The 23,389-nt window shown below is 38.0% G+C and overlaps 2 protein-coding genes across 2 annotated transcripts in view; one reads left to right on the top strand and one right to left on the bottom strand.

Annotated features, from left to right (window-relative positions):
• The window catches only part of PARN (poly(A)-specific ribonuclease), a 60,357-nt gene extending 48,646 nt beyond the window's left edge, over nt 1–11,711 (bottom strand). The window contains exons 1-13 of the mRNA XM_082490504.1: nt 11,647–11,711; nt 11,268–11,345; nt 10,312–10,391; nt 8,431–8,498; nt 8,251–8,332; nt 7,391–7,451; nt 6,485–6,650; nt 6,209–6,274; nt 5,331–5,369; nt 4,256–4,298; nt 3,489–3,569; nt 1,304–1,360; nt 196–273 (exon numbers count right to left, since the gene is read on the bottom strand). Of these exons, the coding sequence (XP_082346630.1) occupies nt 196–273; nt 1,304–1,360; nt 3,489–3,569; nt 4,256–4,298; nt 5,331–5,369; nt 6,209–6,274; nt 6,485–6,650; nt 7,391–7,451; nt 8,251–8,332; nt 8,431–8,498; nt 10,312–10,391; nt 11,268–11,345; nt 11,647–11,665 (918 nt within the window). The 5' untranslated portion in view covers nt 11,666–11,711. The remainder of the gene's footprint in view (nt 1–195; nt 274–1,303; nt 1,361–3,488; nt 3,570–4,255; nt 4,299–5,330; nt 5,370–6,208; nt 6,275–6,484; nt 6,651–7,390; nt 7,452–8,250; nt 8,333–8,430; nt 8,499–10,311; nt 10,392–11,267; nt 11,346–11,646) is intronic.
• A 5,389-nt stretch (nt 11,712–17,100) lies between these two features.
• Nucleotides 17,101–23,075, top strand: BFAR (bifunctional apoptosis regulator). The gene is made up of 7 exons (XM_082490808.1): nt 17,101–17,412; nt 18,249–18,450; nt 18,830–18,999; nt 19,658–19,802; nt 20,038–20,208; nt 20,729–20,931; nt 21,834–23,075. The coding sequence occupies exons 1-7, from the start codon at nt 17,147–17,149 to the stop codon at nt 22,024–22,026; spliced, it is 1,350 nt and encodes a 449-aa protein (XP_082346934.1). The 5' UTR covers nt 17,101–17,146; the 3' UTR covers nt 22,027–23,075.
• The last annotated feature ends 314 nt before the right edge of the window (nt 23,076–23,389 follow it).

Below are 23,389 nucleotides of genomic sequence, written 5' to 3'. Positions count from 1 at the left end.
CTAAGCTTTCAACATGAAGATTTAAGAAAATAAGGCAGTTGCCCAGGAGTAAAAAGCGTTCTTTTTAAAATACTTTTCTGTTGTTCTTAGCAGGCTGTCATATGCTTCCATTCACAAGGAAGTTTGGAGATCAGACTACAAACAAACACGTTAGGGCATTTATTTCATCATCTGAACACTCAGAAGGTTACTTACATCAGGTAGGGGACAATAGAACTGGTGTATGGTATGCATAACATCCAGTAGCATATTGTGCCCAATAACAAGCTTGCCCTGTGAAAAGAACATTCAATGTTAGCTACATTTCCAGTCACGGCCACAGCAAGGGCAGTATGTGAAAAGCACCTATGCCAGGATGCTAGCCGAGGGCATCTGGGAACAAATGCAAATCAAAACTCCCCATCTGCTCTCTGCCTGCCCCACAGCCTCCTCCATTCTCTCAGAGCAGCCACTCCTTTTCACTCTGCTCCCAACCATTTATCACAGCCTCCAGCAACAACTTGAAATGTTGAGAAGAGGCACGAGAACAGCTACTTACAAGTTGGTTTCCAAATGTAATCTATTTAAGATTGAAGTCAATGATTTCTCATTCCACCACCTTTTAATTTACAACTTGTACAACAACTCACAATATATTCTTTACGGTTGTGATATACGATAATTCTTAGGGGCGTGATCTGGCTTCTCAGTGCAGAACCTTTCATGCCAGATGTTGTACAAGCAAGTTCCTTCTTGAAAAAGTATAAGAAATTTTTTAAATGTTAACTTTCGTTAATTTGACATGACAACCTTTTCTGCCTCCATTTGCTAGTGAAAACAATATGCATACATATTTTTTTTCTGCACAGTAGGCCATCACAAATACAAGAAAATAAATGGGCTGAAGGGGACATATGTAAAACTATAGCCTATTTTTACTACGTAAGTAGAAGAGAACTAGATGACCTTCCCTGATTAAGCTTTTAATTGCCAGAAAAAACATGCCAAAACAACAATCTTTTCATGATAAAGAAAAAAAGCCCTCTAGACTTACTTAAGAGAATCTTGTTAAGAACCCTAAGAAATTGGTTTTATTGATTCTTAGATAATGAGGTTATAATTAGTTTAAGAACCTACTTAACCTACCATACTCAACCATTGTAAAACCTGAAGTAACATCAACCTCAAAAAAAAAAAAAAAGAGAGGAGGCACTTTAACTTGTATTTCATCGTATCTTCCAAAACATAACAGTAAAATAATTCTTTCTTTGAATTAATTCTTTTTCTTACAATCAAAGGTACATTAAAAATCATGTCAACTTACAGAATTAGCAATGGCATGAATGACTCTGGAAAACCCTACTGCATCATTCAATTCCTCCTGTAAGCAAAGATTCTGACATTAGTGAAACAAACACAAATATTGTCAAAACTGCACCTGCCAACTGGCAGATATACCAGTTTGGCTCAAACTGTTTCTCAGACATAACCAAGAATGGACCACAGGGGAAATGTCAATATTTGGAAGACACATGAGGTAAAAGCAGGATGCTGCTGACAGAATTCCAGTTTTGTATGTAGCTCTAGTTCCCTGTAAAGCAGGACAAGTCACAAGCTATTGTGGTGGGTTGACCCTGGTCAGAAGCCAAACATCCACTCTACCTTTTGCTCACTCTCCTTTCCCCAGGGGATAGGGAGGACAGGAAAAAAAAAAAAAAAAAGAAATTCAAAAGAAGGCAAAAAGACTCGTGGATGAATATAATGACAGGTTTAGTAAGAAAAGTAAAAGCTGCATGCACAAGCAAAGCAAAAAGAGGAACTCATTCACCACTTCCCATCAGCAGGCAGATGTCCACCTGCTTCCTGGGAAGTGGGGCTCAGCATGCTTAAAGGTTGCTTGGGAAAATAAACACCATAACTTTGAACATCCCCTCCCAACCTCTTGCCCACCCCCTCAGCCTACTTGCTTTTGGGGGAGGGTGGAAGAGAGTGAGAAGGCCTTGACACTGTGCAAGCCCTGTTCAGCAGTAGCAAGAACACTTGTATGCTGTCAACACTGTTTTAGCCACAAATGCAAAGCACACCAACATATGGGCTGCTATGAAGAAAGTTAACTTCATCCCAACCAGACCAATACAGCTGTAGTCAGTTCACTCTTAATACAGTATCTTCAATAGTGCTCAACAGCTATTAGACTGCAAACAGCTCAACAAGATATTGAAATTATATATTGAAATCATATCTTCAGCCATATTTTTATATACATTGTTACAGGTTGAATCCTGATTGTTATTTCTATTAAATCAGATTGTATTTTTATGCTAACATTGAAACTGGGGAAGAAACATTCTTCACTTTGTATAAACAAAAATAAGAAATGTTATACAACTACAATACTATATAGTGTGAGTTACACATTTAAAACTGACTCAGATCAGTTTAGAGGAGGATCTGACTACAGCATCTATTTTATTTTCACTTAAGGAATTTTTTGTAACAGATTTTTCTTTTTCAGGTCTAGGGAAGTAATTTCTGCCTTGCATTATTTATCTTTGTTCAACCAGAAGTGAAATTCAATAAAAACATTCACTGTTATTTTAGTTCAACTCCGAATGCCACTAGTCAGAGTAATACACTATAAAGACTGCTTCCGAAAAATCTACTGTAGTAGTAAATTGTCCCTAACTTGCCTTTTGGAAAAAGACGTAATTTTAGTTGAGGTCTCTGTTAGATATCTGTTTCCCTCTTAAGAGGCATTCCGCATGCAAGTATTATTTGCTCCACCCAAGTAGACTTTATCTTGAGATATGTAAGCATAAATAACAGGAGTGTGGTCAAGAATTCCCACAATTCAAGTCTTACAACTTCTTGAAACTTGTGTTAGACTCAATAAGCAAAAATATCAAGTCCTATAAGCAATGCTGAGGGTGCCTGAATATACCAGACATGATCTTCCAGTCAACTTGTTACTGCAGTACTCGTGTGCAGCATGTTTCTATCAAGACAAGTCAGATGACATATTAATTGTGCAGGACATTTAACTCAGACAACTAAGAGCAAGCGCGTTTTGTACCAGAGTGCTACTCCAAGGACAGACTGTGAATCCAAATAACATGAAAACTTGCTTGAGAATTTCTGCAAGAGTTTTTGCAATTACTATTGTTATACAGTACTAATAAATGCAATCAACTGATGTTCCCTATTACTAGACCATGCTTCTCTGACACAGCAGATTCATTTAAGGAGGAATGCACTTCTCCAGAATATTGGTTCAGTATTCTACAATCACTCATTCTTTAAAATTTTGTAGAGGTCTTGCAACTCTTCTTGCTCTAGTGCAAAGCCTAAGTTATCTGGTAGAATTTGGAGGATCAATATCAGACAACAGCTACGGCCAAACAAAAGGGAAATACTACCAAACACTATCACGCAATTTTGCATAGCCGATTGAAGTCACGGATTCTCCCTCTCCCTCTTTCATGTAAACTAACGAAATGGAACTTACTTACCTGTTCTTTTGCTTGTTTCTGCTGTTCTCTTCTTTTTCGTTCTTCTTCATTTACCTTACTAATAACAATATATCTCTCCTTCTAAAATAAAAAAATTATAGTTTGAGGAATGACTCTGAGAAGTTCATATTTAAGACCACTGCAAGTTTCTGTAAATTTACATTGTCAAGAAAATTAACTCATACCTCAGGAGCAGTTACTTGGCAACAGGACTACTTCTATTGTAGTACCACTTTATCACCAACTCCCAAAAGCCTACTTCAGAAAGCTCTATGAGATTCATCCACCAAACGTAACTTTTACTAAATTCATTTTTTACTTCTGAGGAAAGGTTATCAGCATTTCTTTGAAAACAGTGAATTTCAAGTATATTTTGAAGCAGAGATTTGTACTGGGAAGTGAGGCTATAGCACGTGAGGCCACTGTTTTTCCTCCAAGATCAAGATCTACTTTTCACCAATGGACTGACTTTTCACCAATATTGAACATCAGATCCACTACATCTTAAAATACCCTTTAGTTGCCTTTTTAAAAAAAAATATATTAAGCCACACAAATACATGCTTATACTTCATATGTTGGTCAGATTTAATGTTTAGAAACTTGTTCGTTGTATTCCATTTAAAATGTTTTGCATAACAAAGCTCAAGTCAGCTCTAAAAGTTAGGAAAGTTGGTAAAATTAAAAGTTAGGACAGTTGGTAAAATTGAGAAATACAATTTCCTTTTAACAGAACAAAATTTAGAGGCAGTAACATGCCTAGTTACCTTATCTGATTCCAGAGTTTCAACATGGATACCTTTTGGATACCTACATCAAAACAAAAGTTAATATAAGTAGTTATTAATTTGGCATTTAGCTTATTGAAACCACAAGAGTGATTCAGTAATTTCATGTTTCATTATTACTGTAAGTCTTAAGTGCAAAAGAACTATTAAAAGTACACAGCTGTATACACATAAAGCAACACAGCTGAATGTTAAAAAAAATACAATTCACAAACACACTTTTCCATCCACAGAGAAGATGCAAGACTAAGTGTCAGACAAACATAACACTAAGTGCTATTGGAAGATATAGATATTCTATCAATATATTAAAAAATTCACATAGGAAAATTCTTGAAAACACCTCTCTCTCTTTCAGGTTGAGATCTCAAGCTCACTTCTTGAGATTCCATTTTATAAAGAAGCTTTATTTTATCCACTTCCAGTGTAAGTAACAGTGCACCAGATACTGTTGCAATACTGAATTAACTAAATGTACAAAAAACAATTTCCACTGTATTTTCCACATTTTTCTAGTGCAGTCAGAACAATTAAAATCTCATCTCTACAGCCTTACAGTTTCTCCTAAGGCCTCAAGGAATATATTTAGGCAAAGATAAGGGATAAAGCCAAGAAAGGAGAAGAGAATTACTGCTAGAATTGGGATTTTTAAGTCACCAGGAATGCTTGTACTTGGCATCTAATACAAAACCATAAACATACCAATACCTACTATAGAACTAGTAGTTTTTCAAGTAAAACTCACAATCTGTATAAGCACATGCACTTTCTGTTCACTAAAAACCTGTCAAGTTGCATTCATTACATAGTTCTAGGCTGTGCTGTTGTAATCACAGATTTTAAATAGGAGTGATAAAGTAAATACTAAGCTTTCAAATACGCCAATGAATCATTGCAAACCAATTTAATGCAATTTACCTTCAGAACATTATAAAAGTCTTCTCTTAAAGAAAAAAAATTAATCACCTCTGAGGTTCAGTAGACCAGATCTTACGCAGATTTCTTATCAGAAATACTAAAAATAGACAGTGAGGCAGTATTACCAGTAACTTACTTCCAGCTCAAGGTCTGATAAATTAGTTTCCTCTGAAATCTAAAATCAAAAGACACCATGTTACTAATACTCCACTTACAAAAGTGTTTCAAAGTAATAAAGTTCAGTTAAAGTCAGCTCCATGCTCATCTGTAGAAAGATTTTTAAAGCATAAGTCACTGCTACCGGAACCTATAGGCTTGGAAGGGTTTTACTGAATTCTGATGTTCAGTTGCCAAGCTGTAGAGGCATTTACACCTGGTAAATGTGGTACATATGTGGTACACCTGGTAAACACACACCAAGTACACTTGGCAAATGTGGTAAATACGTGGTACAGTTACCCAAATATCTTCTCATAAGCAAATATTCTGTAGTCTGAATACAGATACAGTGATGTTACCTTACCCCCAGCTTCACAATGTTCTAGTATTTCTAAATTCAATTTTTATTTTTCATTTTTTTAAATAACTATACTCTCCAAACATTTGGACTTCAAAGCTAAATACACTCTGGGAAGAAGACCCACTAAAAACAGTTTCAATACACAGTGTCAACTACGAATAACTGACAGATCAAAAAATTTGAGAAATTAATTTATAAAAATGCATATCCAAGGCTTACGGAACTCTTCAACAATGGCAAAAAGAGGCTCACATAAGCAAGACACTTCTTGGTTATACTTAAATATGTTGTCACTACATGCATAAGTTACAGCTCATAAAAGAGTATGACATCCATGTAAGTTACCACATTTTCTCAACCTTCAGAGATTAGTCAAATATAGATTTTGCTTCAGTTAACACAAGTAAAGATATTATTCTTCCTTGTCACCCCCCTAATTCTACATGGCCAAAATAAATACTTTTTTCAGAAGATATGTAATTTCAGAAACTGACCCTGTACATGGCTCCAGTTCCAAACTTTCATTTTCTTCATTCTTTAACAAATCTTCTATCTGTTCCCTGGAAGAAAAAGATTATTTACTTTTATAGCTACTGTTTTCTTTTTATGATGTTTACAGCTCTCTCCAAACGACAAAAAAACACTTTGTAACAGGAGAACTATTTCACAACTAGTGAACTAATAAAAATAGCTTCAACAGACGAGCATGTCACCAATTCTTTATGTTTTAGTTTCAACAACATCAGAGGATATTAAACAATTTTACTTACACTACTTTTTCAATGAATTTTTTCTGATCTTCAGGAATTGTTACAGGACACTTGGTGGCATTAGGAGAAATGTATGCCAGAGATCCTGCACCATTGGCCTGAGAACGTTTTTCATCATACTGTTCCCTTAGCTGCCGTTCTTCTTCCTGATTTAAATATGGAATTCCTAAAAAAAAAAAAAAAAACAACCAAAAAACAAAAACCAACAAAAAAAGAAAAAAAAACAACCTTTAAAAGCTCACCATAATTAGAGACAAATTAAGGTTGTATGATTTAGCAGAGACTTATTACCACCAAGCATTTGCCAGTGTTACACCCCTGAAGGCTCAAAACATATCCTTCCATTTCAGTCATCTGTTCTAGACCCCATTCTTTATCTGTGTCTAAACAGGCTTCCTTCTAGCACACACCAGATTAGCTGGTACCACTGGACTCTTAAGAGCTATATGCCTCATCTACACACAGCATGAGCCTGAGGACTGCAGAGCTGTATATCACAACCACAAAAATATTTAGCACTCCTCTTCCTTGCCATCTGCATCACTTTAATAACAGACTGAAGCAGCATCTATTACAATACGCAGATACCTTTTCAAAAATGTTACTACTGATCCACTACACAGCTACGTAACTTGTCATTCTATCTATTTATGTTTAGCCACCAAACAAATACAAACAACCAAGCACTTATCTAAATAGAAATTCTATTCTGTTGAATCTGTACAATGAATTTTTGGAAAGGGAGTAACTATCAGCACAACCGTAGATCAGATAAGAACTTCATGATGTATTAAGTGAGTATCATGAATGGCTGTCTTTTTGTTTTTGCAGAAAATGAAGAAAGATGTCATCATAAATTTTGCAGACATTGAAAGAAAGAAAAACAAAACAAAACAAACAACTTACCGTTGCGAAAAACTTTATTAAAATCAAATCCTTGGTTTGCTAAAAAATCTATACTTGAACTCTGCAACAAAAGAAAATAACTTTACAATTGGCAAGAGTATCTGTGGCATAAAAAGATCAATTCAGTTATTTTTACACTTAAGAAATTATACTAAGTCCAAAGTTAAGAGCAACCAAGTTTGTGACCCTAAAGAAGCCACGGTGAGCTTAGGCTATGCTACTTTTGTTATTTAATTTCAACTTCCATAAAGTACAAGAACAATAAATACACTAAAGGGATAAAGATGAAAGAACAAGCTATGTGGAAAGAGGAAACTAAAGAAAGCAAAATGCATTCCGGGAGAGCAAATCCGAGACTAGAAAAATTCTGGCATAGCCTAGGAAGCACTGGAAGTGAGATAAGCAGATAGGAATAAAGGATCAAACAGAAAAAGCAAGGAAGCAAGAAGCCAGACAAGAAAGTAAAAGAAGAAAAAAAAAAAATCTTGCCAGGTTTGGAACATTATCTCTGATTCCAGAAACCACACATTGTTATGTGTAACAAGATCTAAAAACGGAAGTCAAAGATACTCCCTTAAAGCTCATTTTTAGGGACTGCTCTTAACAGATGCTTATTTCTTCTATAAAAAAAAAAAACAACAAAACAAAACAAAACAAAACAAAAAAAAAAAACGAAAAAAACCCCAAACAACCAAAACACAGAAACTTATATTTATCTGCCTTTTAAGTTGTTAAAAGAACCAACCACTTTTCCCAATCATTGCAAGTCTGCAATGGTGCCGTTTTCCTGGAAATATTTTTTAGAAGTTTGCTGCAGGTATACTTCAACCAAACAAAATCAAAATTGTTTTTCTACTAACCTGACAGACAAACTTGACATCCGGTGAACTTCTGTTAAAGGGTTTTGGAAAAATATAGAAATTAAATGACTTCATTATATACCTGTAAAAAAGATGAGTTGCATGTCAATGCAACAAGCTTATCAATATTACTTCATAAATTCCTCAATTAAGAAAACAAGGAATAAGAGAATAACATACTTTTCTTCTGTGTGATCATATTTAAAAGTGCAAAGGCCAAACTGAAAGAGCAAAAAATCCATGGAATGCTGGAAAGGAAAGGAAAACTTTGCATGAGAATAAAAATTGTACACATTTGAAGATAACCAGGGTGCATACACAATAAATACGATTTCTCTCCACTTCAAAATAAAGCAAATCTAAATCTTCTTAACCAATGTTTGTTCTGTTGGTAGTTTTGAAGTAAGTACAGCAGAGTTGATTTCAACTAGTCTTCAACCCCATTTAATCATCTTACTATTGTCCAAAGATGATTTGTAGTATGCACTTCCATTCCATAAACACACAAGAACTGAGGGAAGTCCCATCTCTCTCCACCTGTTGCTCACACACAAGATATGCTGCATCTAAAGCAGCTGTCAGTCTCCTTCTCAACATTCATTTACATTCCCCACAGTGTGTGAGCAGGCTGTGAGGGACACTGGCTGGATATAGTTTTCAAATACACATAATAATACACTTAATATTCTTCTAATCCACGTGGCTAACATGATAGAAGTACTGGCATAATCACCAGGCACTTCATCATCATGTCCTTTAGTAATTTACAATTGTTGGATCAATACGGGAAAGGTTTTTATCACCACTGCAAGTCCACAAGAAAATAAACAAGCATTGTGGTCTCATTGAAAGACTCGTTTCTCCTGAGCGCCAAACACCCATTTTCAACACAAAGAACACATAGGATTATTCAATACTACCATAGAGAAAAATAATGGACATACAAACTTAGTCCTCTTCTCTTATCTTTGAGTATAAAGATCAAAAATCTCAATAAACAAGTTAATTTATTAGCTGGTAAAAGTTAAGTTTTAAGAAGGTGACAAGAATTTGGGGCTGGCTTCTGATACACCAGACCTCTTACAACAAGCAAGAGACTGACTGTGCCGGCAGAGCCTGAAGCTCACAAAGGCTTATATTCAGCCAGATGAACAGAATCTGGCATCCTCTACCTTCTTGCATACTCTTCAGAGACTGGTCTCTACTTCTATTGTCTCCTTTAGTGTTTGGAGTTGGGGTGGGTTTTTTTGCTTTTGGGGGTTTGTTTGGTTTTTAGTCACAGCCTTCTCCCCAGTTTTTGCCATTTGTTCTCAGTAGGAGCACTAACCAGTAATTCCCTTGTCCTACAATGTGTCTTAACAGAGTATTAGTAAACAGTGTTTATTGACTCCTTGGACACTTCAGGAAACAGCATGAGCTGAGATGCTTAGCATTTCTCTTTTCCGATTCCTTTATTTTATGGAAAAGGAAAAACAAAAAACAACCCACCAACAAAACCAAACACCAAACCCACAAACAACACAGTTTTGAACTTTTGACCCTCACACATCATCTATTGTCTCCTGTGGTCATCTGGCTATTTTTCAAAACTCTTTCCGCACCCTCCAGGCCCTTTTTTGTGTGTTTGTGCTGCAGAGAGACAGAGGCGGTAGTAGCAGCTGGCATTTAAGTTTTGTTAGGGACAGCACATGCTGGCAGGAGAAAGCAGTTTGGGAAGGCCCCTAGCCCTGATGTAGTTTCGCTGTCACTGAATTTCTCTTACCCAGTACCCCTTAGAACTGATAAATTTTAACACTCTCAACATCCTTTAACAAATTTTATGCAGCTACTAACTCTTGAATGAGGAATCGTCTGTCTGTCCTGACCACAACTTCTGCAAGTTTAATGCAACACTCTCCAATTCTTGTGTTAGAAGAGACACTGAAACAAGCAATCCCCATCTGCTCTATGCAACTCAATTTTACAGACTTCCATCATATTTCCCTACATTGTCTCTATTCTGAACTAAGGAGTTCTAAGCTTTTTCCAGCATTTTCATTTTAGACAAGGTAAATACCTTACCTTCTTAAGTTTCTGATACCTTTCTTCTGGAGTGTCAAAGCCATTGGTTAAAGCACTAACAGAAGGCCCATCGCTGATCCCTGAAAAAGTAAATGTATTTTGCTTTGGATAAGCTTTGCAAAATTAAGCAAAGAAATAAAACAACCAGTAATTTAAGAAAAATGTTTTCACTTAAAAGTACATGTTAAGACTACTTCAATTGAGAAAAAAAATTCTACTGCATACAAGTATGCATGTTGGCATAAAAGCCACCCAGTTTAAAGGTAGTTTTTTAACAGTAAAGCTCTGCCGCTCGGGTTCCTATTCAACAAGATAGTAACATTAAAAGATCTACCAGTAACATAATGTTCCTAGGCCTTTACAACACAATGCAAGATCAAAGTCAAACTAAAAATGGCAAAAGCGCCGTCCATAGATTTATTGAATAACTTAAGTCACCTTAAGCAATACGTAACAACTGTATTTCCATATGCACCACATCTAACACAGCGTAATCTTGACCCGTTTATGTTTCACAGTTGACTGAACTCCATATCCCAAAGCTAAAGCAGTTGTTAGGGCACCTCTCCAATGCACAGACCCTCTGGGTTTTACAAATGTAAAAGTTCTTACCGCTGTCTTTCCCTGTCCAAACACTTGCAGGCCCCCCCTTATTTATCCCAATCTCTTGTTTTCATGACACATATAAATTTTTCTTTTTTTTCCTGAGCTGCAGCTGAAAATCATTTAACGTGTTACAAGATTACTACGGGGAGGGAGTACAGGCAGCATGACACGTACCTTTATTTGACCAAAACCTTGCTATCGCACGTATAATAAGCAGTTTAATCATTTCGTGGTAGCTTTAGCTTTAACTATTTCAAGCCAACACACACACAATACGTCACACGAGCAAACCCGAGCCCCCGGGGCGCCGCACAGGTATTGCCGACAGCTCACAACAGGCGCGACTGTACCTGAAAACTCCCCATCAATGGCCAGGAAGTCCGACTCTTCAATGGCTTCATAAACTTTCTTTAGATTATCCTTAAAATCTGCGAATGAAGGGGTAAAACACACCTGAGACTACTAACGGCCCCCCACCGCAGCCCGCCGCCCCTCAGGTGGGCCCTGCCGCCCCCTCAGCCCTGGGGCGCGGGCGGAGGCCCGCCCGCCGCACCTCCCCCCTCAGGGCCGTCCCTCACGGGCGCGGGGACCCGCTTCGCCCCTGAGGGAGAGGCTGAGGCCGGACCCCGCCGCCAGCCTGCGGAAAGGTAAGCCGGGACACCGGGACGTCCTCTGCGCCGCCACGGGGTGCGACACGAGCGCAGCGCGCAAGGACGGCGGGTCACTCACTGCTTCTGACCACCTCCATCCCGCAACCGCACCGGCCCGGCCCGGCCCGGCGCCACCCGCAGCCTCCGCCGAGCGCTTCCGGAAACCGCCCCGCCCGCCCGCCGCACGGCGCCCACGTGAGCGCCCACGTGAGCGCCCACGTGAGCGCCCTCAGGCGGCGGGCGGGGCGGCCGCCATTTTGTCCCGGGGCGGCGCCTGGCGGCAGACGGTATGTCAGGGTGGCGGCCGTTTGCTCCTCTACTGGGCCATGGGCTCGCCCAGCCTGGGTGCGGTTGCCGAGGAACCGGTCCCAGAGGGAAGGTTCATCTGCCTAGGCGTGAACGGCGGCAGACTTGCCGTTACTGTTACTGCAGCGGACCGTTAGGCCTGGAAAGTGCCCCTCAGCTGCCTGCCGCGTCCTGGGCGGGAAAGGAGTCCCGAGGCAGCTGCTTGTCTCTGGGGTGCTTTGAAACGTGGTGGATGTTGGAAACACGAGCCTCGCCTTTCAGACTGGAAAGGCAGAAGTAGCACCAGTAAGAACAGAGGGATGGGGACTTGCTGAGGAGGTACCAGGAGGACAGTGGGGTACTGTCGGTGATTACGCCTTAACAATGAAAAGTCTGGAGGAAGTGGTAGGCTTGAAGTATTACGGAAGAAGCGTTTGCCTTCCTGTTTAAGCGATGAAACCACTTTCACACATCATTGTAGAGTAACTAAACGGAGCTCAAAGCCCAGCAAGATGTCCCCGCACCTGTGCTGAGGAAGGAAACAGCTGCCCAAGGTGTTGCACAAGAGCTGAAAGCAGAAGTTGTGGGCAAGGACAGTATGCAGAGCTTAGCGTGTGTGCTGCAGGTCTAGAGTTCACACAGCAGATGAAGAATCTTTTCCAGAATTCCAGCAGAATGAAAGCAAATGGAAAATCCTCCATAAATTGGGAGGTAATTCTTGCATAGAGTAGAAGATAGAAAATTATGCAGGGCTGGGTGGAAAGAGCCTTTACAGATTCAAGATTAAGTTTTGCCTTTTCAGTATAAGTTCCTATTATTATAGAAGTATTATGTGTTACAGATCAGATGTTTTCTACAACATGTATGTGTTGTTACATATTTAGAAGGAAAATTTGAAACACTTAAGGGAATCTTTATGGGGTTTTGTTAAAAAAAGAGTTACTTGGAAGGAGAAAAAATATAAAGAACTTGAATAGCCGGACTAAGCCAGTGCAATTATAGTTAGCGTTGCCTGGTGATAGTAGCCCCAAAAATATTTTTGTGGGGCAATAATCTACACTATAAACTAATACAGTTTTACCTTGTATATATTATTGTATGTGCTGTTTTTTTCTGGTGCAATCATCTTGGAAATATGCCCTGCACGCAGGATACAAAGTAATTTTTTACAATAACAGCAAAGTACTGTGCTGAATTAGGACAATTTTTCATCTCAACCAATTTCTGTCTGGTTGATAGTAGTCAGAGCTACCATTTGATACAAGACATATTTTCTCTTTGAAGGTCTAACGTCCAGTTAATCCCCTCAGATTTAATTTTGTGTTGCTTTTGGGGGTTGTTTTGTTTTTTAAAAAGACTACTAGATGATTTGTATTTGCATTTGCCACTATCATTACTAATTTCCCAAACTGCACAACTAGAGCTTGAATAGATGGGATTACTCTGCTTTCCTTTTGCTTTCTGAGAAGATCTGGTTTGGAGAAAAATCTAATTTTTGATGGTGCAGTTGACAGCCCAGGTGCCTCATTCTCTGGCTTTGTTCCTCTTTAGGAATACTCTTTTCTTTACTGTCTTGCTGCATACAATATATTGCAATAAAAGGGAAGTGCTATTTTATGTTAAGAAGAATTTAGAACTCTCACTATATTTATTCAAATTTTGATTGCCATTATTGTGTAGTTTTCCTTAATTAGTTTTCTGCTTGCAATTGTGTATGTCCAAAACTGTTTCAGAGGGCATACATTTTCACTTCTGTGTAGTTTCAGAAGACAGCATATTTGCCTTATTAAGTACCTGCTTGGTTCTCTTCCGTGTATGTATTAAAGCAACTGCACTTATGAATATGTAGTTTGTAATCAGAGTTCTTCAAATCTCTCATTTTTTCAATGACACTGGAAAAGGTTGGCTGCTTTCCAAATTACTGGGTGCTCTTGGGGGAGAGCAATACAAACAGCTAGTTACAAGACTAGGTTGCTCTTTATACATGGAAGTTTTATAAACTAGAACAAAAAGGCTACATTTCCACAACATCACATAAGTCTGCAGCACAGTGTGTATCAAACACTTTTGTATGATCTGTTACTTTACTGAACATTGAATATGAACCAAAAAAAAAAAAGTAGTAAAAAACTAAATTCTAGAACAAGGCCTAAATATTCTGGGCCACATTTTCACCTCACGTGTACTAAGGCAGATCTATGTGGACTTCCTCTGATGTAGAAGAGGTTTAATACTTTCATGCTGGGGTACTTTAAGGATGTGCTGATTGGAACTTAACTTCAAATTTTTAATTAAAACTACAGATAAACTTAAGTATGAGCTGGTTGGTAGATCCTTTAATAAAATAAGCCTTGGAAGCTAGTGTACGGACTTACTTGCTTGTCCATGCTGCTAGTGGAGTTTTAATTTGTATTTGTATTCAGACTAAAGCTGAAAACTGCTTTGGAATCCATAATCATTCCTATGATCCCTCAACCCTTAGAGCTAGAATCTTGCATTAAAAAAAAAAAAAAATCTTGAAATGGCACGTATGCTTAAGCATAAATGCCTGTTTATTGCATGTTGATATGAAATTTGTCTAGTGCCTTTAATGTATTACTGTAAAGAAGGCCAAAATTGGATCTTGATTGTTTTGTTGCAAATGGATCTGAGCAATAATACTGCAGTCTTGCTAACAGAACTCCACATGCGAGTAAAAAAGCAATACCTGGTAAGTAAAACAACTAAGTATGGAAGCGTGATATACAAATAGTGATTCCTTGCTCAAACAGTTGATGAACTTTTCAGCTACATGTTTCTGTCACATAAATCTGATTAGGATAGTTTAAATCAAACAGTACCAGAGCTATGTATGTGTCAGCACAGTAGTAATTGTTCTCTGGAGAAATTTGAATACTGTGGGAAAGGAAACAATGAGAGATTTACTGTCTTATTGAAATAGGCTGAAATAATTAAAAAGTTGATTATTTGGGTTTGGTAACTCAAATGTCACTTGAACTGGACTTGCAGCTTGTATCAAACTGGAACAAGAACAAAATCTTTTAAGAAAATGTCACTATTGCACAGTGAAAAATACATCTCAACATTACTTTCAAAAATGACTCAATTTTCTTTGTACTCTAGTCAAAAAGAAATATGGTAGGGGAATAGAGACAGATATAAATAATTGCACGTGTGTATATATAGGTATACTCTCATGTGGTAAAAATAGTCTCTGTATGAACCCGCCTGGTGCAGTATGCATTAGCATAGCCGTCAAACTAGCATCTAAAAGTCTAATTTACTTCTGATGGCAGACCTCTAGTTCTTAACTTGCAAAATAAGCCTCGGACCAAGTTGCTGTGAAGGGAGATGAGGGGGTGCGTACACACGGGCTCAGCAAACCTCGCTCAGTTCTCGCCAATAGGAGTGCGTGTCTTAAGGAAAACGCCAGTGTAGCGGCATTCCTCTCCGGCGATTTTAGAAGCTTTGAAATTCGAGGTTTAAAGATAAAACCGAAACGGGCTCTGTTTGCACCGACCGCACCCAGGAGCTCGCCGCCCCGGCGGCCGCCCCTCCCGCGCGGGCCCCTCTGGCCTCCCCGCCGGCCGCAGGGTCTGGGGGCGCGGTGCGAGCCCCGGGCAGGGGGAGGCCGCTGGGGCCCGCCTGCCCCCGGCCCAGACGGCGCCCGCCCGCCTTTCCCGTTAGCGGCGGGAGCCGCGCGGCCCTCCCCACCCGGCGGAGCGCGGCGGCGGGGCGGAAGCGGCGGGGGAGGCGGCCGGGCTGCCGCGGAGCCCTCGCCTGTGCGTGCTGCCAGGGGGTGCCGGTAGGGTGGCGTGCGGCCGGGCCCCCTCTGGAGCCGGGAGCGGGGAGGGAGGGGCTGGTGACGGTTCCGAGGTGGGCCCTGCCTTCCCGGGGGTGAGGGGGAGCGCCCGTCGCGGCGCTGCAGGCCCCAGCGCCCGGTGCCTGGGTTCTGGTGGCAGCGCGGAGGGGAGGAAGCGGGCTGGAGTGGGAAAGAGGGGGCAGTAAGCTATCTGCTTCTGACCCTTCTCTTATTTGGTGCAGAGGCCGAGTGGTGAAATATTTTTCCACTCGCAGAAACGCTGTTGCCTCTCTTTTCCAGGAAAACCAGGGAATGTTCTTAGGTGAAAACCTTGGTTTTGTTTCTCCTCTTGTACATGATGTTTCATGTTTGTCTTTTAGAAAGCCAACAATCTTTGCTTCGCTGGGAAAAGACGTGTTTGTAAGCAGTCTGAGGATCCTAGTTGCACTACTGGTTTGTGTTTCTGTACTGTTTGTGGTGTTTTTTTTATCCTTTACCAACTTGCATGCTTACCTCTTTGTGTTTGGTCGACGGGAAGATGGCAACTTTGTAGTAAGCAAGAGCCACATGGCAGAGAGTGTAACTGTGTTTTGGATTGGTAGTGCCTGAGGAGAAAATTGTAGTTTTTGATAGCTTCTAACATAGCAGGACTGGTACATACATAATCTGGATCAGTGTTTTTCTTAAGAATCTAGATACAGCAATCTGAGAGAATATAGTAGGAACATCAAGCAAATAGGTTTATATTTTTTTGTAAGCTTGGAACAATCTTCAACTCTTCTTGTTTGCGCATTTTCTGAAATACTAGCAAAGAGTAATTACCAGTAAAGCTAATACAATACAGAGTTCAGTCCTTCACTGAGGTGGCAAGCAGATCAGTCCCTCATGATTCTGAAGCATATGACTTTGTGGATTGATTATTTTTTTTTTAGCGTTGCCCAGCAATATGTAACATTGACCTTTGTTAGTAATGTTTTATTCCATATGCTTGGAGAGAATAGTGATGGAGTAAATTAGATCATTACGTTATACTGGTGTTTTATTTTTGTATTCTCTGATGGTATTTTCTAATGATAGTTCTTTTCATTGGTGTCCTTTAGTAAAACCTTGACTAAAGATACTGACAAAAGTAATCTGAATCATAGTCAGGGTTTTTGTTTCACTTTCATGTGTTATGTAACCCAGGAAAAGAAAATATAGGGAGATTGAGCCCAGCTGTTTACATCGAGAGTCTGGTTTTGATTGTAGTTTGCAATGAATATGTTCTTGAAAAACTAGAGGATCGTGTTCATTTTGGGGAGAGCTAAGTTAGTTAAGTTTAAAACCATCAGAGCGACAAAAGAATTACAATGGTAAATTATACTGCTTGCAATTCTAAACTTCTGTAGTAACTTTTTTTTAATGAAGTTTATGTTATTGCTTTGCAGAAGTAACACCTTACCCAGTTTGAAGATCTAAGAGAGCTTTCTGTATGCATAAGGCATAAAAGAAAATGGAAGAAGATAGGACTTTACAAGGTGAAGCAGAGAGGGCAAAAGTTGAAACACATGCTGCTCCTAAGATTGGTCGGCAGATATCAGTTAGTGAGTTCCTTTGCCACTGCTGTTACGACATTCTGGTCAATCCCACCACCCTGAACTGTGGGCATAGTTTCTGTAGACATTGCCTAGCCTTGTGGTGGGTGTCTTCCAAGAAGAATGAATGCCCTGAATGCAGAGAAAAATGGGAAGGATTCCCCAAAGTCAACATCCTACTCAGGTGAGTGTACTATGCCATTTTTGGATTTCTAAAACCACCAAAATTAGTTTGCTGCATATTTTCATAATTTATTGGTAATCTGAACTGTTGCAAGAACATTTAAATCCTGAAGTCTTTCATGTTCTGCCCTTGTACTGAATTGTTAAAGCGCATTTTCCTGCATGGAACTAAGGGGTGGGTTGGTTGGCTTTGTTTTGGGTTTTGTTTTGTTTTGTTTTTTCCCCCCCTTCTGAATTTTTGGGGGGATGGAGAGGAGGGATCCTTTTATAGTATTGAGACACTTGCATGTTTTAATACAACTGGTTGTTTCCTAATAATTCTAAGTTAAAATTATCTTTGATAATTGTGTAATTATTTCTGTAATAGGAATTCTTTTTAGGAAGAAATGTGATCTTATTGCAGAACAAAGCTAGAAATATCAATTTGCTGTCTTGAATTACCCACAAGTTCTTCTGTTAATAATATTTTATCTGAGGTTAATAGTATTTTAATAAATAGATGGTAGGATTGATGAGAGGCTTTTATGTTGTCTTTTGCTTAGCATTTTTGAGTAATCAAGGCTTGCCAGTAGCACACACAATTCTAGTTTTGTATAAGAAGAATTTTTATTGTTTTAATGTGATATTTTAACTTCCTCTATCTTTAGAAGCTAAGGAAAACGTTATTTGGAAGTAATTGATTTAAGCTTAACTTCACTAAATATTAATAACTAATGTTTTCTTTCAAAGATGACGGTCTTTTGTAGAGGCTAGAAAACAAAAATCCAAAAATTAGTCCCTTTTCTGAATGTTAAGCCTAAATGGTTGTAGTACAATGACAAATATTTTTCCCATTAGGGATGTTATTGAAAAGCTATTTTCTGATGCCATTGAACAAAGAAAAGAAGATATTCAACAAAACAGTGATGTAGCACGCAGCTTAGCAACCTTCCAAAAATATGGGAATGACCAGATCCCTACAGTTCCGAATACAGGAAGAATTAATCCTCGAGGAGGAGGGTTTTTCTCAGGCGTTCTGACAGCTTTAACTTGTGTAGCAGTAAGTTTCATCTGGTTGGTTTTCCATATTTACTTCACAAGCATGCAGTCAAATATACTTAAATTACATGCACATAAAAGGTCGTCAGCACAGAAGAGACTTCAGCTGAGCAGAGTGAAAAAAGTACCATTCAGAGTTGTCTGGCAGGAACTACAATTGCAATATACAGGAAATGGAAGTTAGACAAATTGGGTAAAACTTCAAGATACTTTCTTATAACCTGAATGTTCTAGGGTCCATAAAATGGAAGATTCTACATGTCACGCCCCTTAATGCGTGTTTATTTATATCGTTAATATATCTGCTTTGCAGGTAAAGGATCTCTTTTTTTCTTTTTCTTCCCTTTTTTTTTTTTTTTTTATTTTAAATCTACCTATAGGTAGTTCTACTTGGATATCACTGGAGTAGCAGAGAATTTGAAGAAGATCTTCTTGTCCACAAGCCAGTTGCTAAATGGACTGCTGAGGAAGTGATACTTTGGCTAGAGCAGCTAGGCCCATGGGCTTCACATTATAAAGAAAGATTTTTACTGGAGAAAGTGAATGGAAGGTGAGAGACCTAATTGTCAAGAACAGCTATCATTTGATTGGACTACTGGATAGCTTTCATTGGGGACGGTATATGGTGAAATGACCATGCTTCTTTCCATAGATTGTGGGAATATTCTGTTGACGTATCAGAATAAAATTCAGGGGAAGTTTTAACACTTGTAGTTGAAAACTTCAGTAGTAGATACTAAGCAAGTTAACTGAAAATTTTATAAGAACTTTTTTAAATGCTGACAATGCAGACTGAAATGATACTGAAAGTAAAATTCTACTAACGTATTATCCACCCCTCCCACCTTTTCTTTCTTGTGAAAATATGCATATGCTATATGCATTGTTGCATTCCACCCAAGAGCTCTAGGTTTGATTTCAGGAGGCCAGACTAGATCTGTGAAGTACTGAAGAACTGTGTTCAATAATAGCCAACAAGCTGATAAATTTGCATGCTGAAAGCAGGCAAGAGAAAACTTGAAAAGAAGGATATTTAAAACCCAGGCTCTGAGACGCAGTTGATTCAGAACACTTGATATGGAATGTAATCCAAAAGGTGATACCTTCTATCAGTAGCTTATTGTTTCAGTATGTAATTGCTAATTTGGTAGTCATATCTTTTTGGTGAAGAGGCACTGTTTACATTCTGAATTCTTCTGCTTCTGTAGACTCCTTCTAACACTGACAGAGGAGGATTTCACAAAAGAGCCTTACAGTATAGAGAACAGTAACCATAGAAAAGCTATTATGGCAGAACTGGAATGTGTGAAAACTTTAGGCGTTAAACCACCACAGAACCTTTGGGAATATAAGGTAAATTTTATATAAAGTCCATCATGTATATTAAGTATTTTTAAAATAATAACTTTAAAAGAAAATTCTCTTAAAGTCAGGAGGAATGTTAAGGTAGTAGAATTACCCTTGTAAAAACTGCTCATTTTAATGAACTGTTGTATTTGAAAAATGATGGTCAGAAAAATGTAAGAACTGCTACGTCCCTTTCATTTTATTTTTTCATTGTTTGAAACTTGATAATGTTATATTTCAGGCAGTAAATCCAGGAAAATCACTCTTTCTTCTGTATGCACTGAAGAGTTCTCCAAGACTCAGTATGTTATACCTATATTTGTTTGATTACGCAGAAGCTTTCCTACCTTTCATGCATACAATTTGCCCTACGCAAGAAGACAAGTACGAAGATATTGTCACAAAACTACTAGTAAGTGTTCAAAACATTAAATACGCTACTTGCTTTAGTTAGAAGCATTTTAAGACTAAGCAGCATAAAAACACATGATGTAATTATTCACCATTTCATCTCTTTACAATACAACTTAAAAAAAAAAAGTCCTACGAAGTCAGTGGTTCCTTGATTTTTGTTGTATGTGATCACCAGTGTTGTGACCATTGCTGTTAATAAGAATGATTTAAGGCTTTTAAGACTCTAAATCTGTGAAATTGTTTTTTTTGAAGTTCACATGACTATAGAAAGGCTGTTCACTCAAAATACCTGTATTTTAACAAATGGCATTATAAGGTCTGGCTGTCTGTGATGTTTTATTCTAATCTAATGAAAATTACTGGGTTATAGTATTATCTACCAAAGTATAGTAAAGATAAATTACTGCTTTCAGTGTATGAAAAAAAAAATTTTTTCAACAGAAGAGTAGTGGAAATAAGCCAGTATTGTGTGTGTTTAATAAGAAATTGATTAACAGTCTTTTTATCCTAATTTACAGGACCTTAAAGATCCTTCTTGGAAACAGTGGAGAGAATTCATTGTGAAGTACTTATTTTTGCCATACCAGTTGATAGCTGAATTTGCTTGGGATTGGCTGGATGTGCACTACTGGACATCAAGATTTATAATTGTAAATGCCATGTTGCTCTCTGTTCTGGAATTATTCTCCTTTTGGAGGCTCTGGTCAAGAAGAGAATTGAAGTAAGTCTTACTGAGCTTGTTGAAAAGGGTAGGAAGTACATGGCCTTATAAACAGAAAGTAACAGTCTTAAGATTTCACAGTTGCTCACTGAAATGACAGTGTCTAACCGCAACTCTGAGGCTAATAAGAATATGCGAATCTGAATTGCAGATATACTAGTATTCACTCTTGAATATCTTTATTTCTGTGAATACTTGAAAGGGTTTCCTACAGCTGGATTTACTGACCAGTTGTAGCAAATGCAGTAACGGTAATAAGCAGGTTCTTAACCATTGGGTAAATATTAACTGTTACCTTGAGAATTGCCTTTTATGGCAACTGGTATTAGCTGTCAGCTGAGAACTAAATACATAAGAATTTTGTCATGATATGCTTACAGTATAGTTATTAAAGGATGAGTCCTCAGGATCATAAGTAAGTTTAGTTACACTGATATTATTTCTGATAGGTGATCAAAATTGCTATTTTCAATTCCTGCTTTAGCCTTAATTTAAGCATATTAATATTACTTCATAATTGCTGTGATCTTTTATTTACAGGTTTTAGAACTTGCATAGGAGAAATTCTTGTTTTTATACTGGGTTTTCTCTTTCTCTGCCAGCAGCTAGGGGGCAGAACATGTTCAAAAGACAACAGGATACATGGGAATAATCTATGACAAATCTGGAATTTGACCACTTTAACTTGCTGTGCCTTGTGGTCTGAATAAATTGACTTAATGCTTCCTCATAGGAAATCTACTATTACTGTATTTTAAGATTTTTTTGAGCGCAAAATGATGTTTTACAGGCACCTGAGTAAGAGCTAAATAATTTAAGGCTGTAGTACATACTAGCTTTTCTTAGAATGGATAAAAAAAATCAAGAAGTTCCTCTAAGCTTCTCCCTTTCCTTTTTCACAGGACTATTCCTCACAGAATGTGGAGACATTTCTGGAAAGTCTCAACCCAGGGTCTTTTTGTTGCCATTTTTTGGCCTTTTATTCCTCAGTTTGTCTGCAATTGTTTGTTTTACTGGGCCTTGTACTTTAATCCAATTATAAATATTGATCTTGTTGTTAAAGAAGTAAGGCGTCTGGAGACACAAGTGCAGTGACTGACATTGGAACTTCTGAGCTGTTTAGCTTCTAAAACTGGACATTTGAAATAAGCTTTGCTTTTATTTTTTATATATGTGGCAGTGAAAGTGGTGGATTATGTTAATTTAAACATACAAAAAAGCCTTAAGGTAAGTTACTCTTAAACCAGCTGATTCCAAATCTGAGGATGGGCTTTATTATCTGAAAACAATTTTCTATTCAAAAGAAAAAACAATTACATTCCTGATTTAGCCATGTAAAACTTATACAGTCACGTTACCCTATTTTTCATCAAATCAAACTTCTTTATTCTGTCTTGAGCGTTCTGGTCTGTCTTGACCGTTCTGGTTATTTTCAAGCCTGCCTTAAAATTAGTGTCTTCTGAACAGCTACAGTGATTTTTTTTTTTTTTTTTTTTTTTATGATTTCTTTTTTAACTTAACATTTCATACTGGCAATGTGTTCCTCAACTTAAGTTTGCCAAAGGAAAGCTTTTCCTGGATAGACTTGATATTGAAAGTACTTCAGTGTTTTCAGTTTGCTTTACGTGGAAAGTTGTGACTGTCAATACACAGTCTCACAGTAGAGTTTGTTCCAAAATGCTTGCCGTTGAAGGCAAAGACTGCTTGAGTTTTCCTGTATTTTGGAAAATATGGTGATTGCCATTCAAAATTTTTTATTTAGATCTCTTAGACTTCATCAGTAGCTTCTTTAATGCTCTCCTCTTGAAGTCTGTTGCTAATTCTTAAATTCAGAGTTATCTCTTTAATTAAAAAGGATTATTTTGGAAAAGTAACCTGACACTGTAATTGCATCTTACTGCAATATAACGTGTATCTAGATCTGTGAGCAAATATTGACTGGAAAGTTATTTTCTCTAAACAGGATTGTCGTTTATTAATGTATGTTTTTTGACTGAAGCAGAAGTTAAGATTTTCAAGAGCTTTGTCCCCTTGCATTCTACATTGGTTTGTGGTTTGTTTTTTTTTTTCATTTGTATCATTAATATGAACTTTAAGTTTGCCTATGAATATTTTTAAAGATTAAAGATCTCTTGAAAACTTCATCCTACCTAAAGAAGTGTTATTATTATTTTTTATATTAAAGTACTCGTCATTAGATTTGACTTGTGCAAACTTGTTCTGTAGCCCTGCATCTTTAAGTAAGTTGAGGAGGGTGAAAGTAGGCATAAGACACTGCTGGTTCTTAAACTGCTAATTTTAGCAGTTTATGAAAAAGTGTATTAGCAATCCACGTTACTGATTTTTCTTCCTAAAAGGTTTCAAAAAACTATGAAGTGACCCTAGCTAAAACCATCTTTACAGCCTTAGGAGGTGTATACACTTCTGATCTTTGCAAACTCATGCTGTCCAAGATCAA

The sequence above is a fragment of the Vanellus vanellus genome (assembly GCF_965231255.1).
Source record: "Vanellus vanellus genome assembly, chromosome: 14".
In the NCBI taxonomy this organism is placed as follows: domain Eukaryota; kingdom Metazoa; phylum Chordata; class Aves; order Charadriiformes; family Charadriidae; genus Vanellus; species Vanellus vanellus.
Note: the sequence above shows the minus strand (reverse complement) of the source record. Positions and strands in the feature narration are given on the sequence as shown.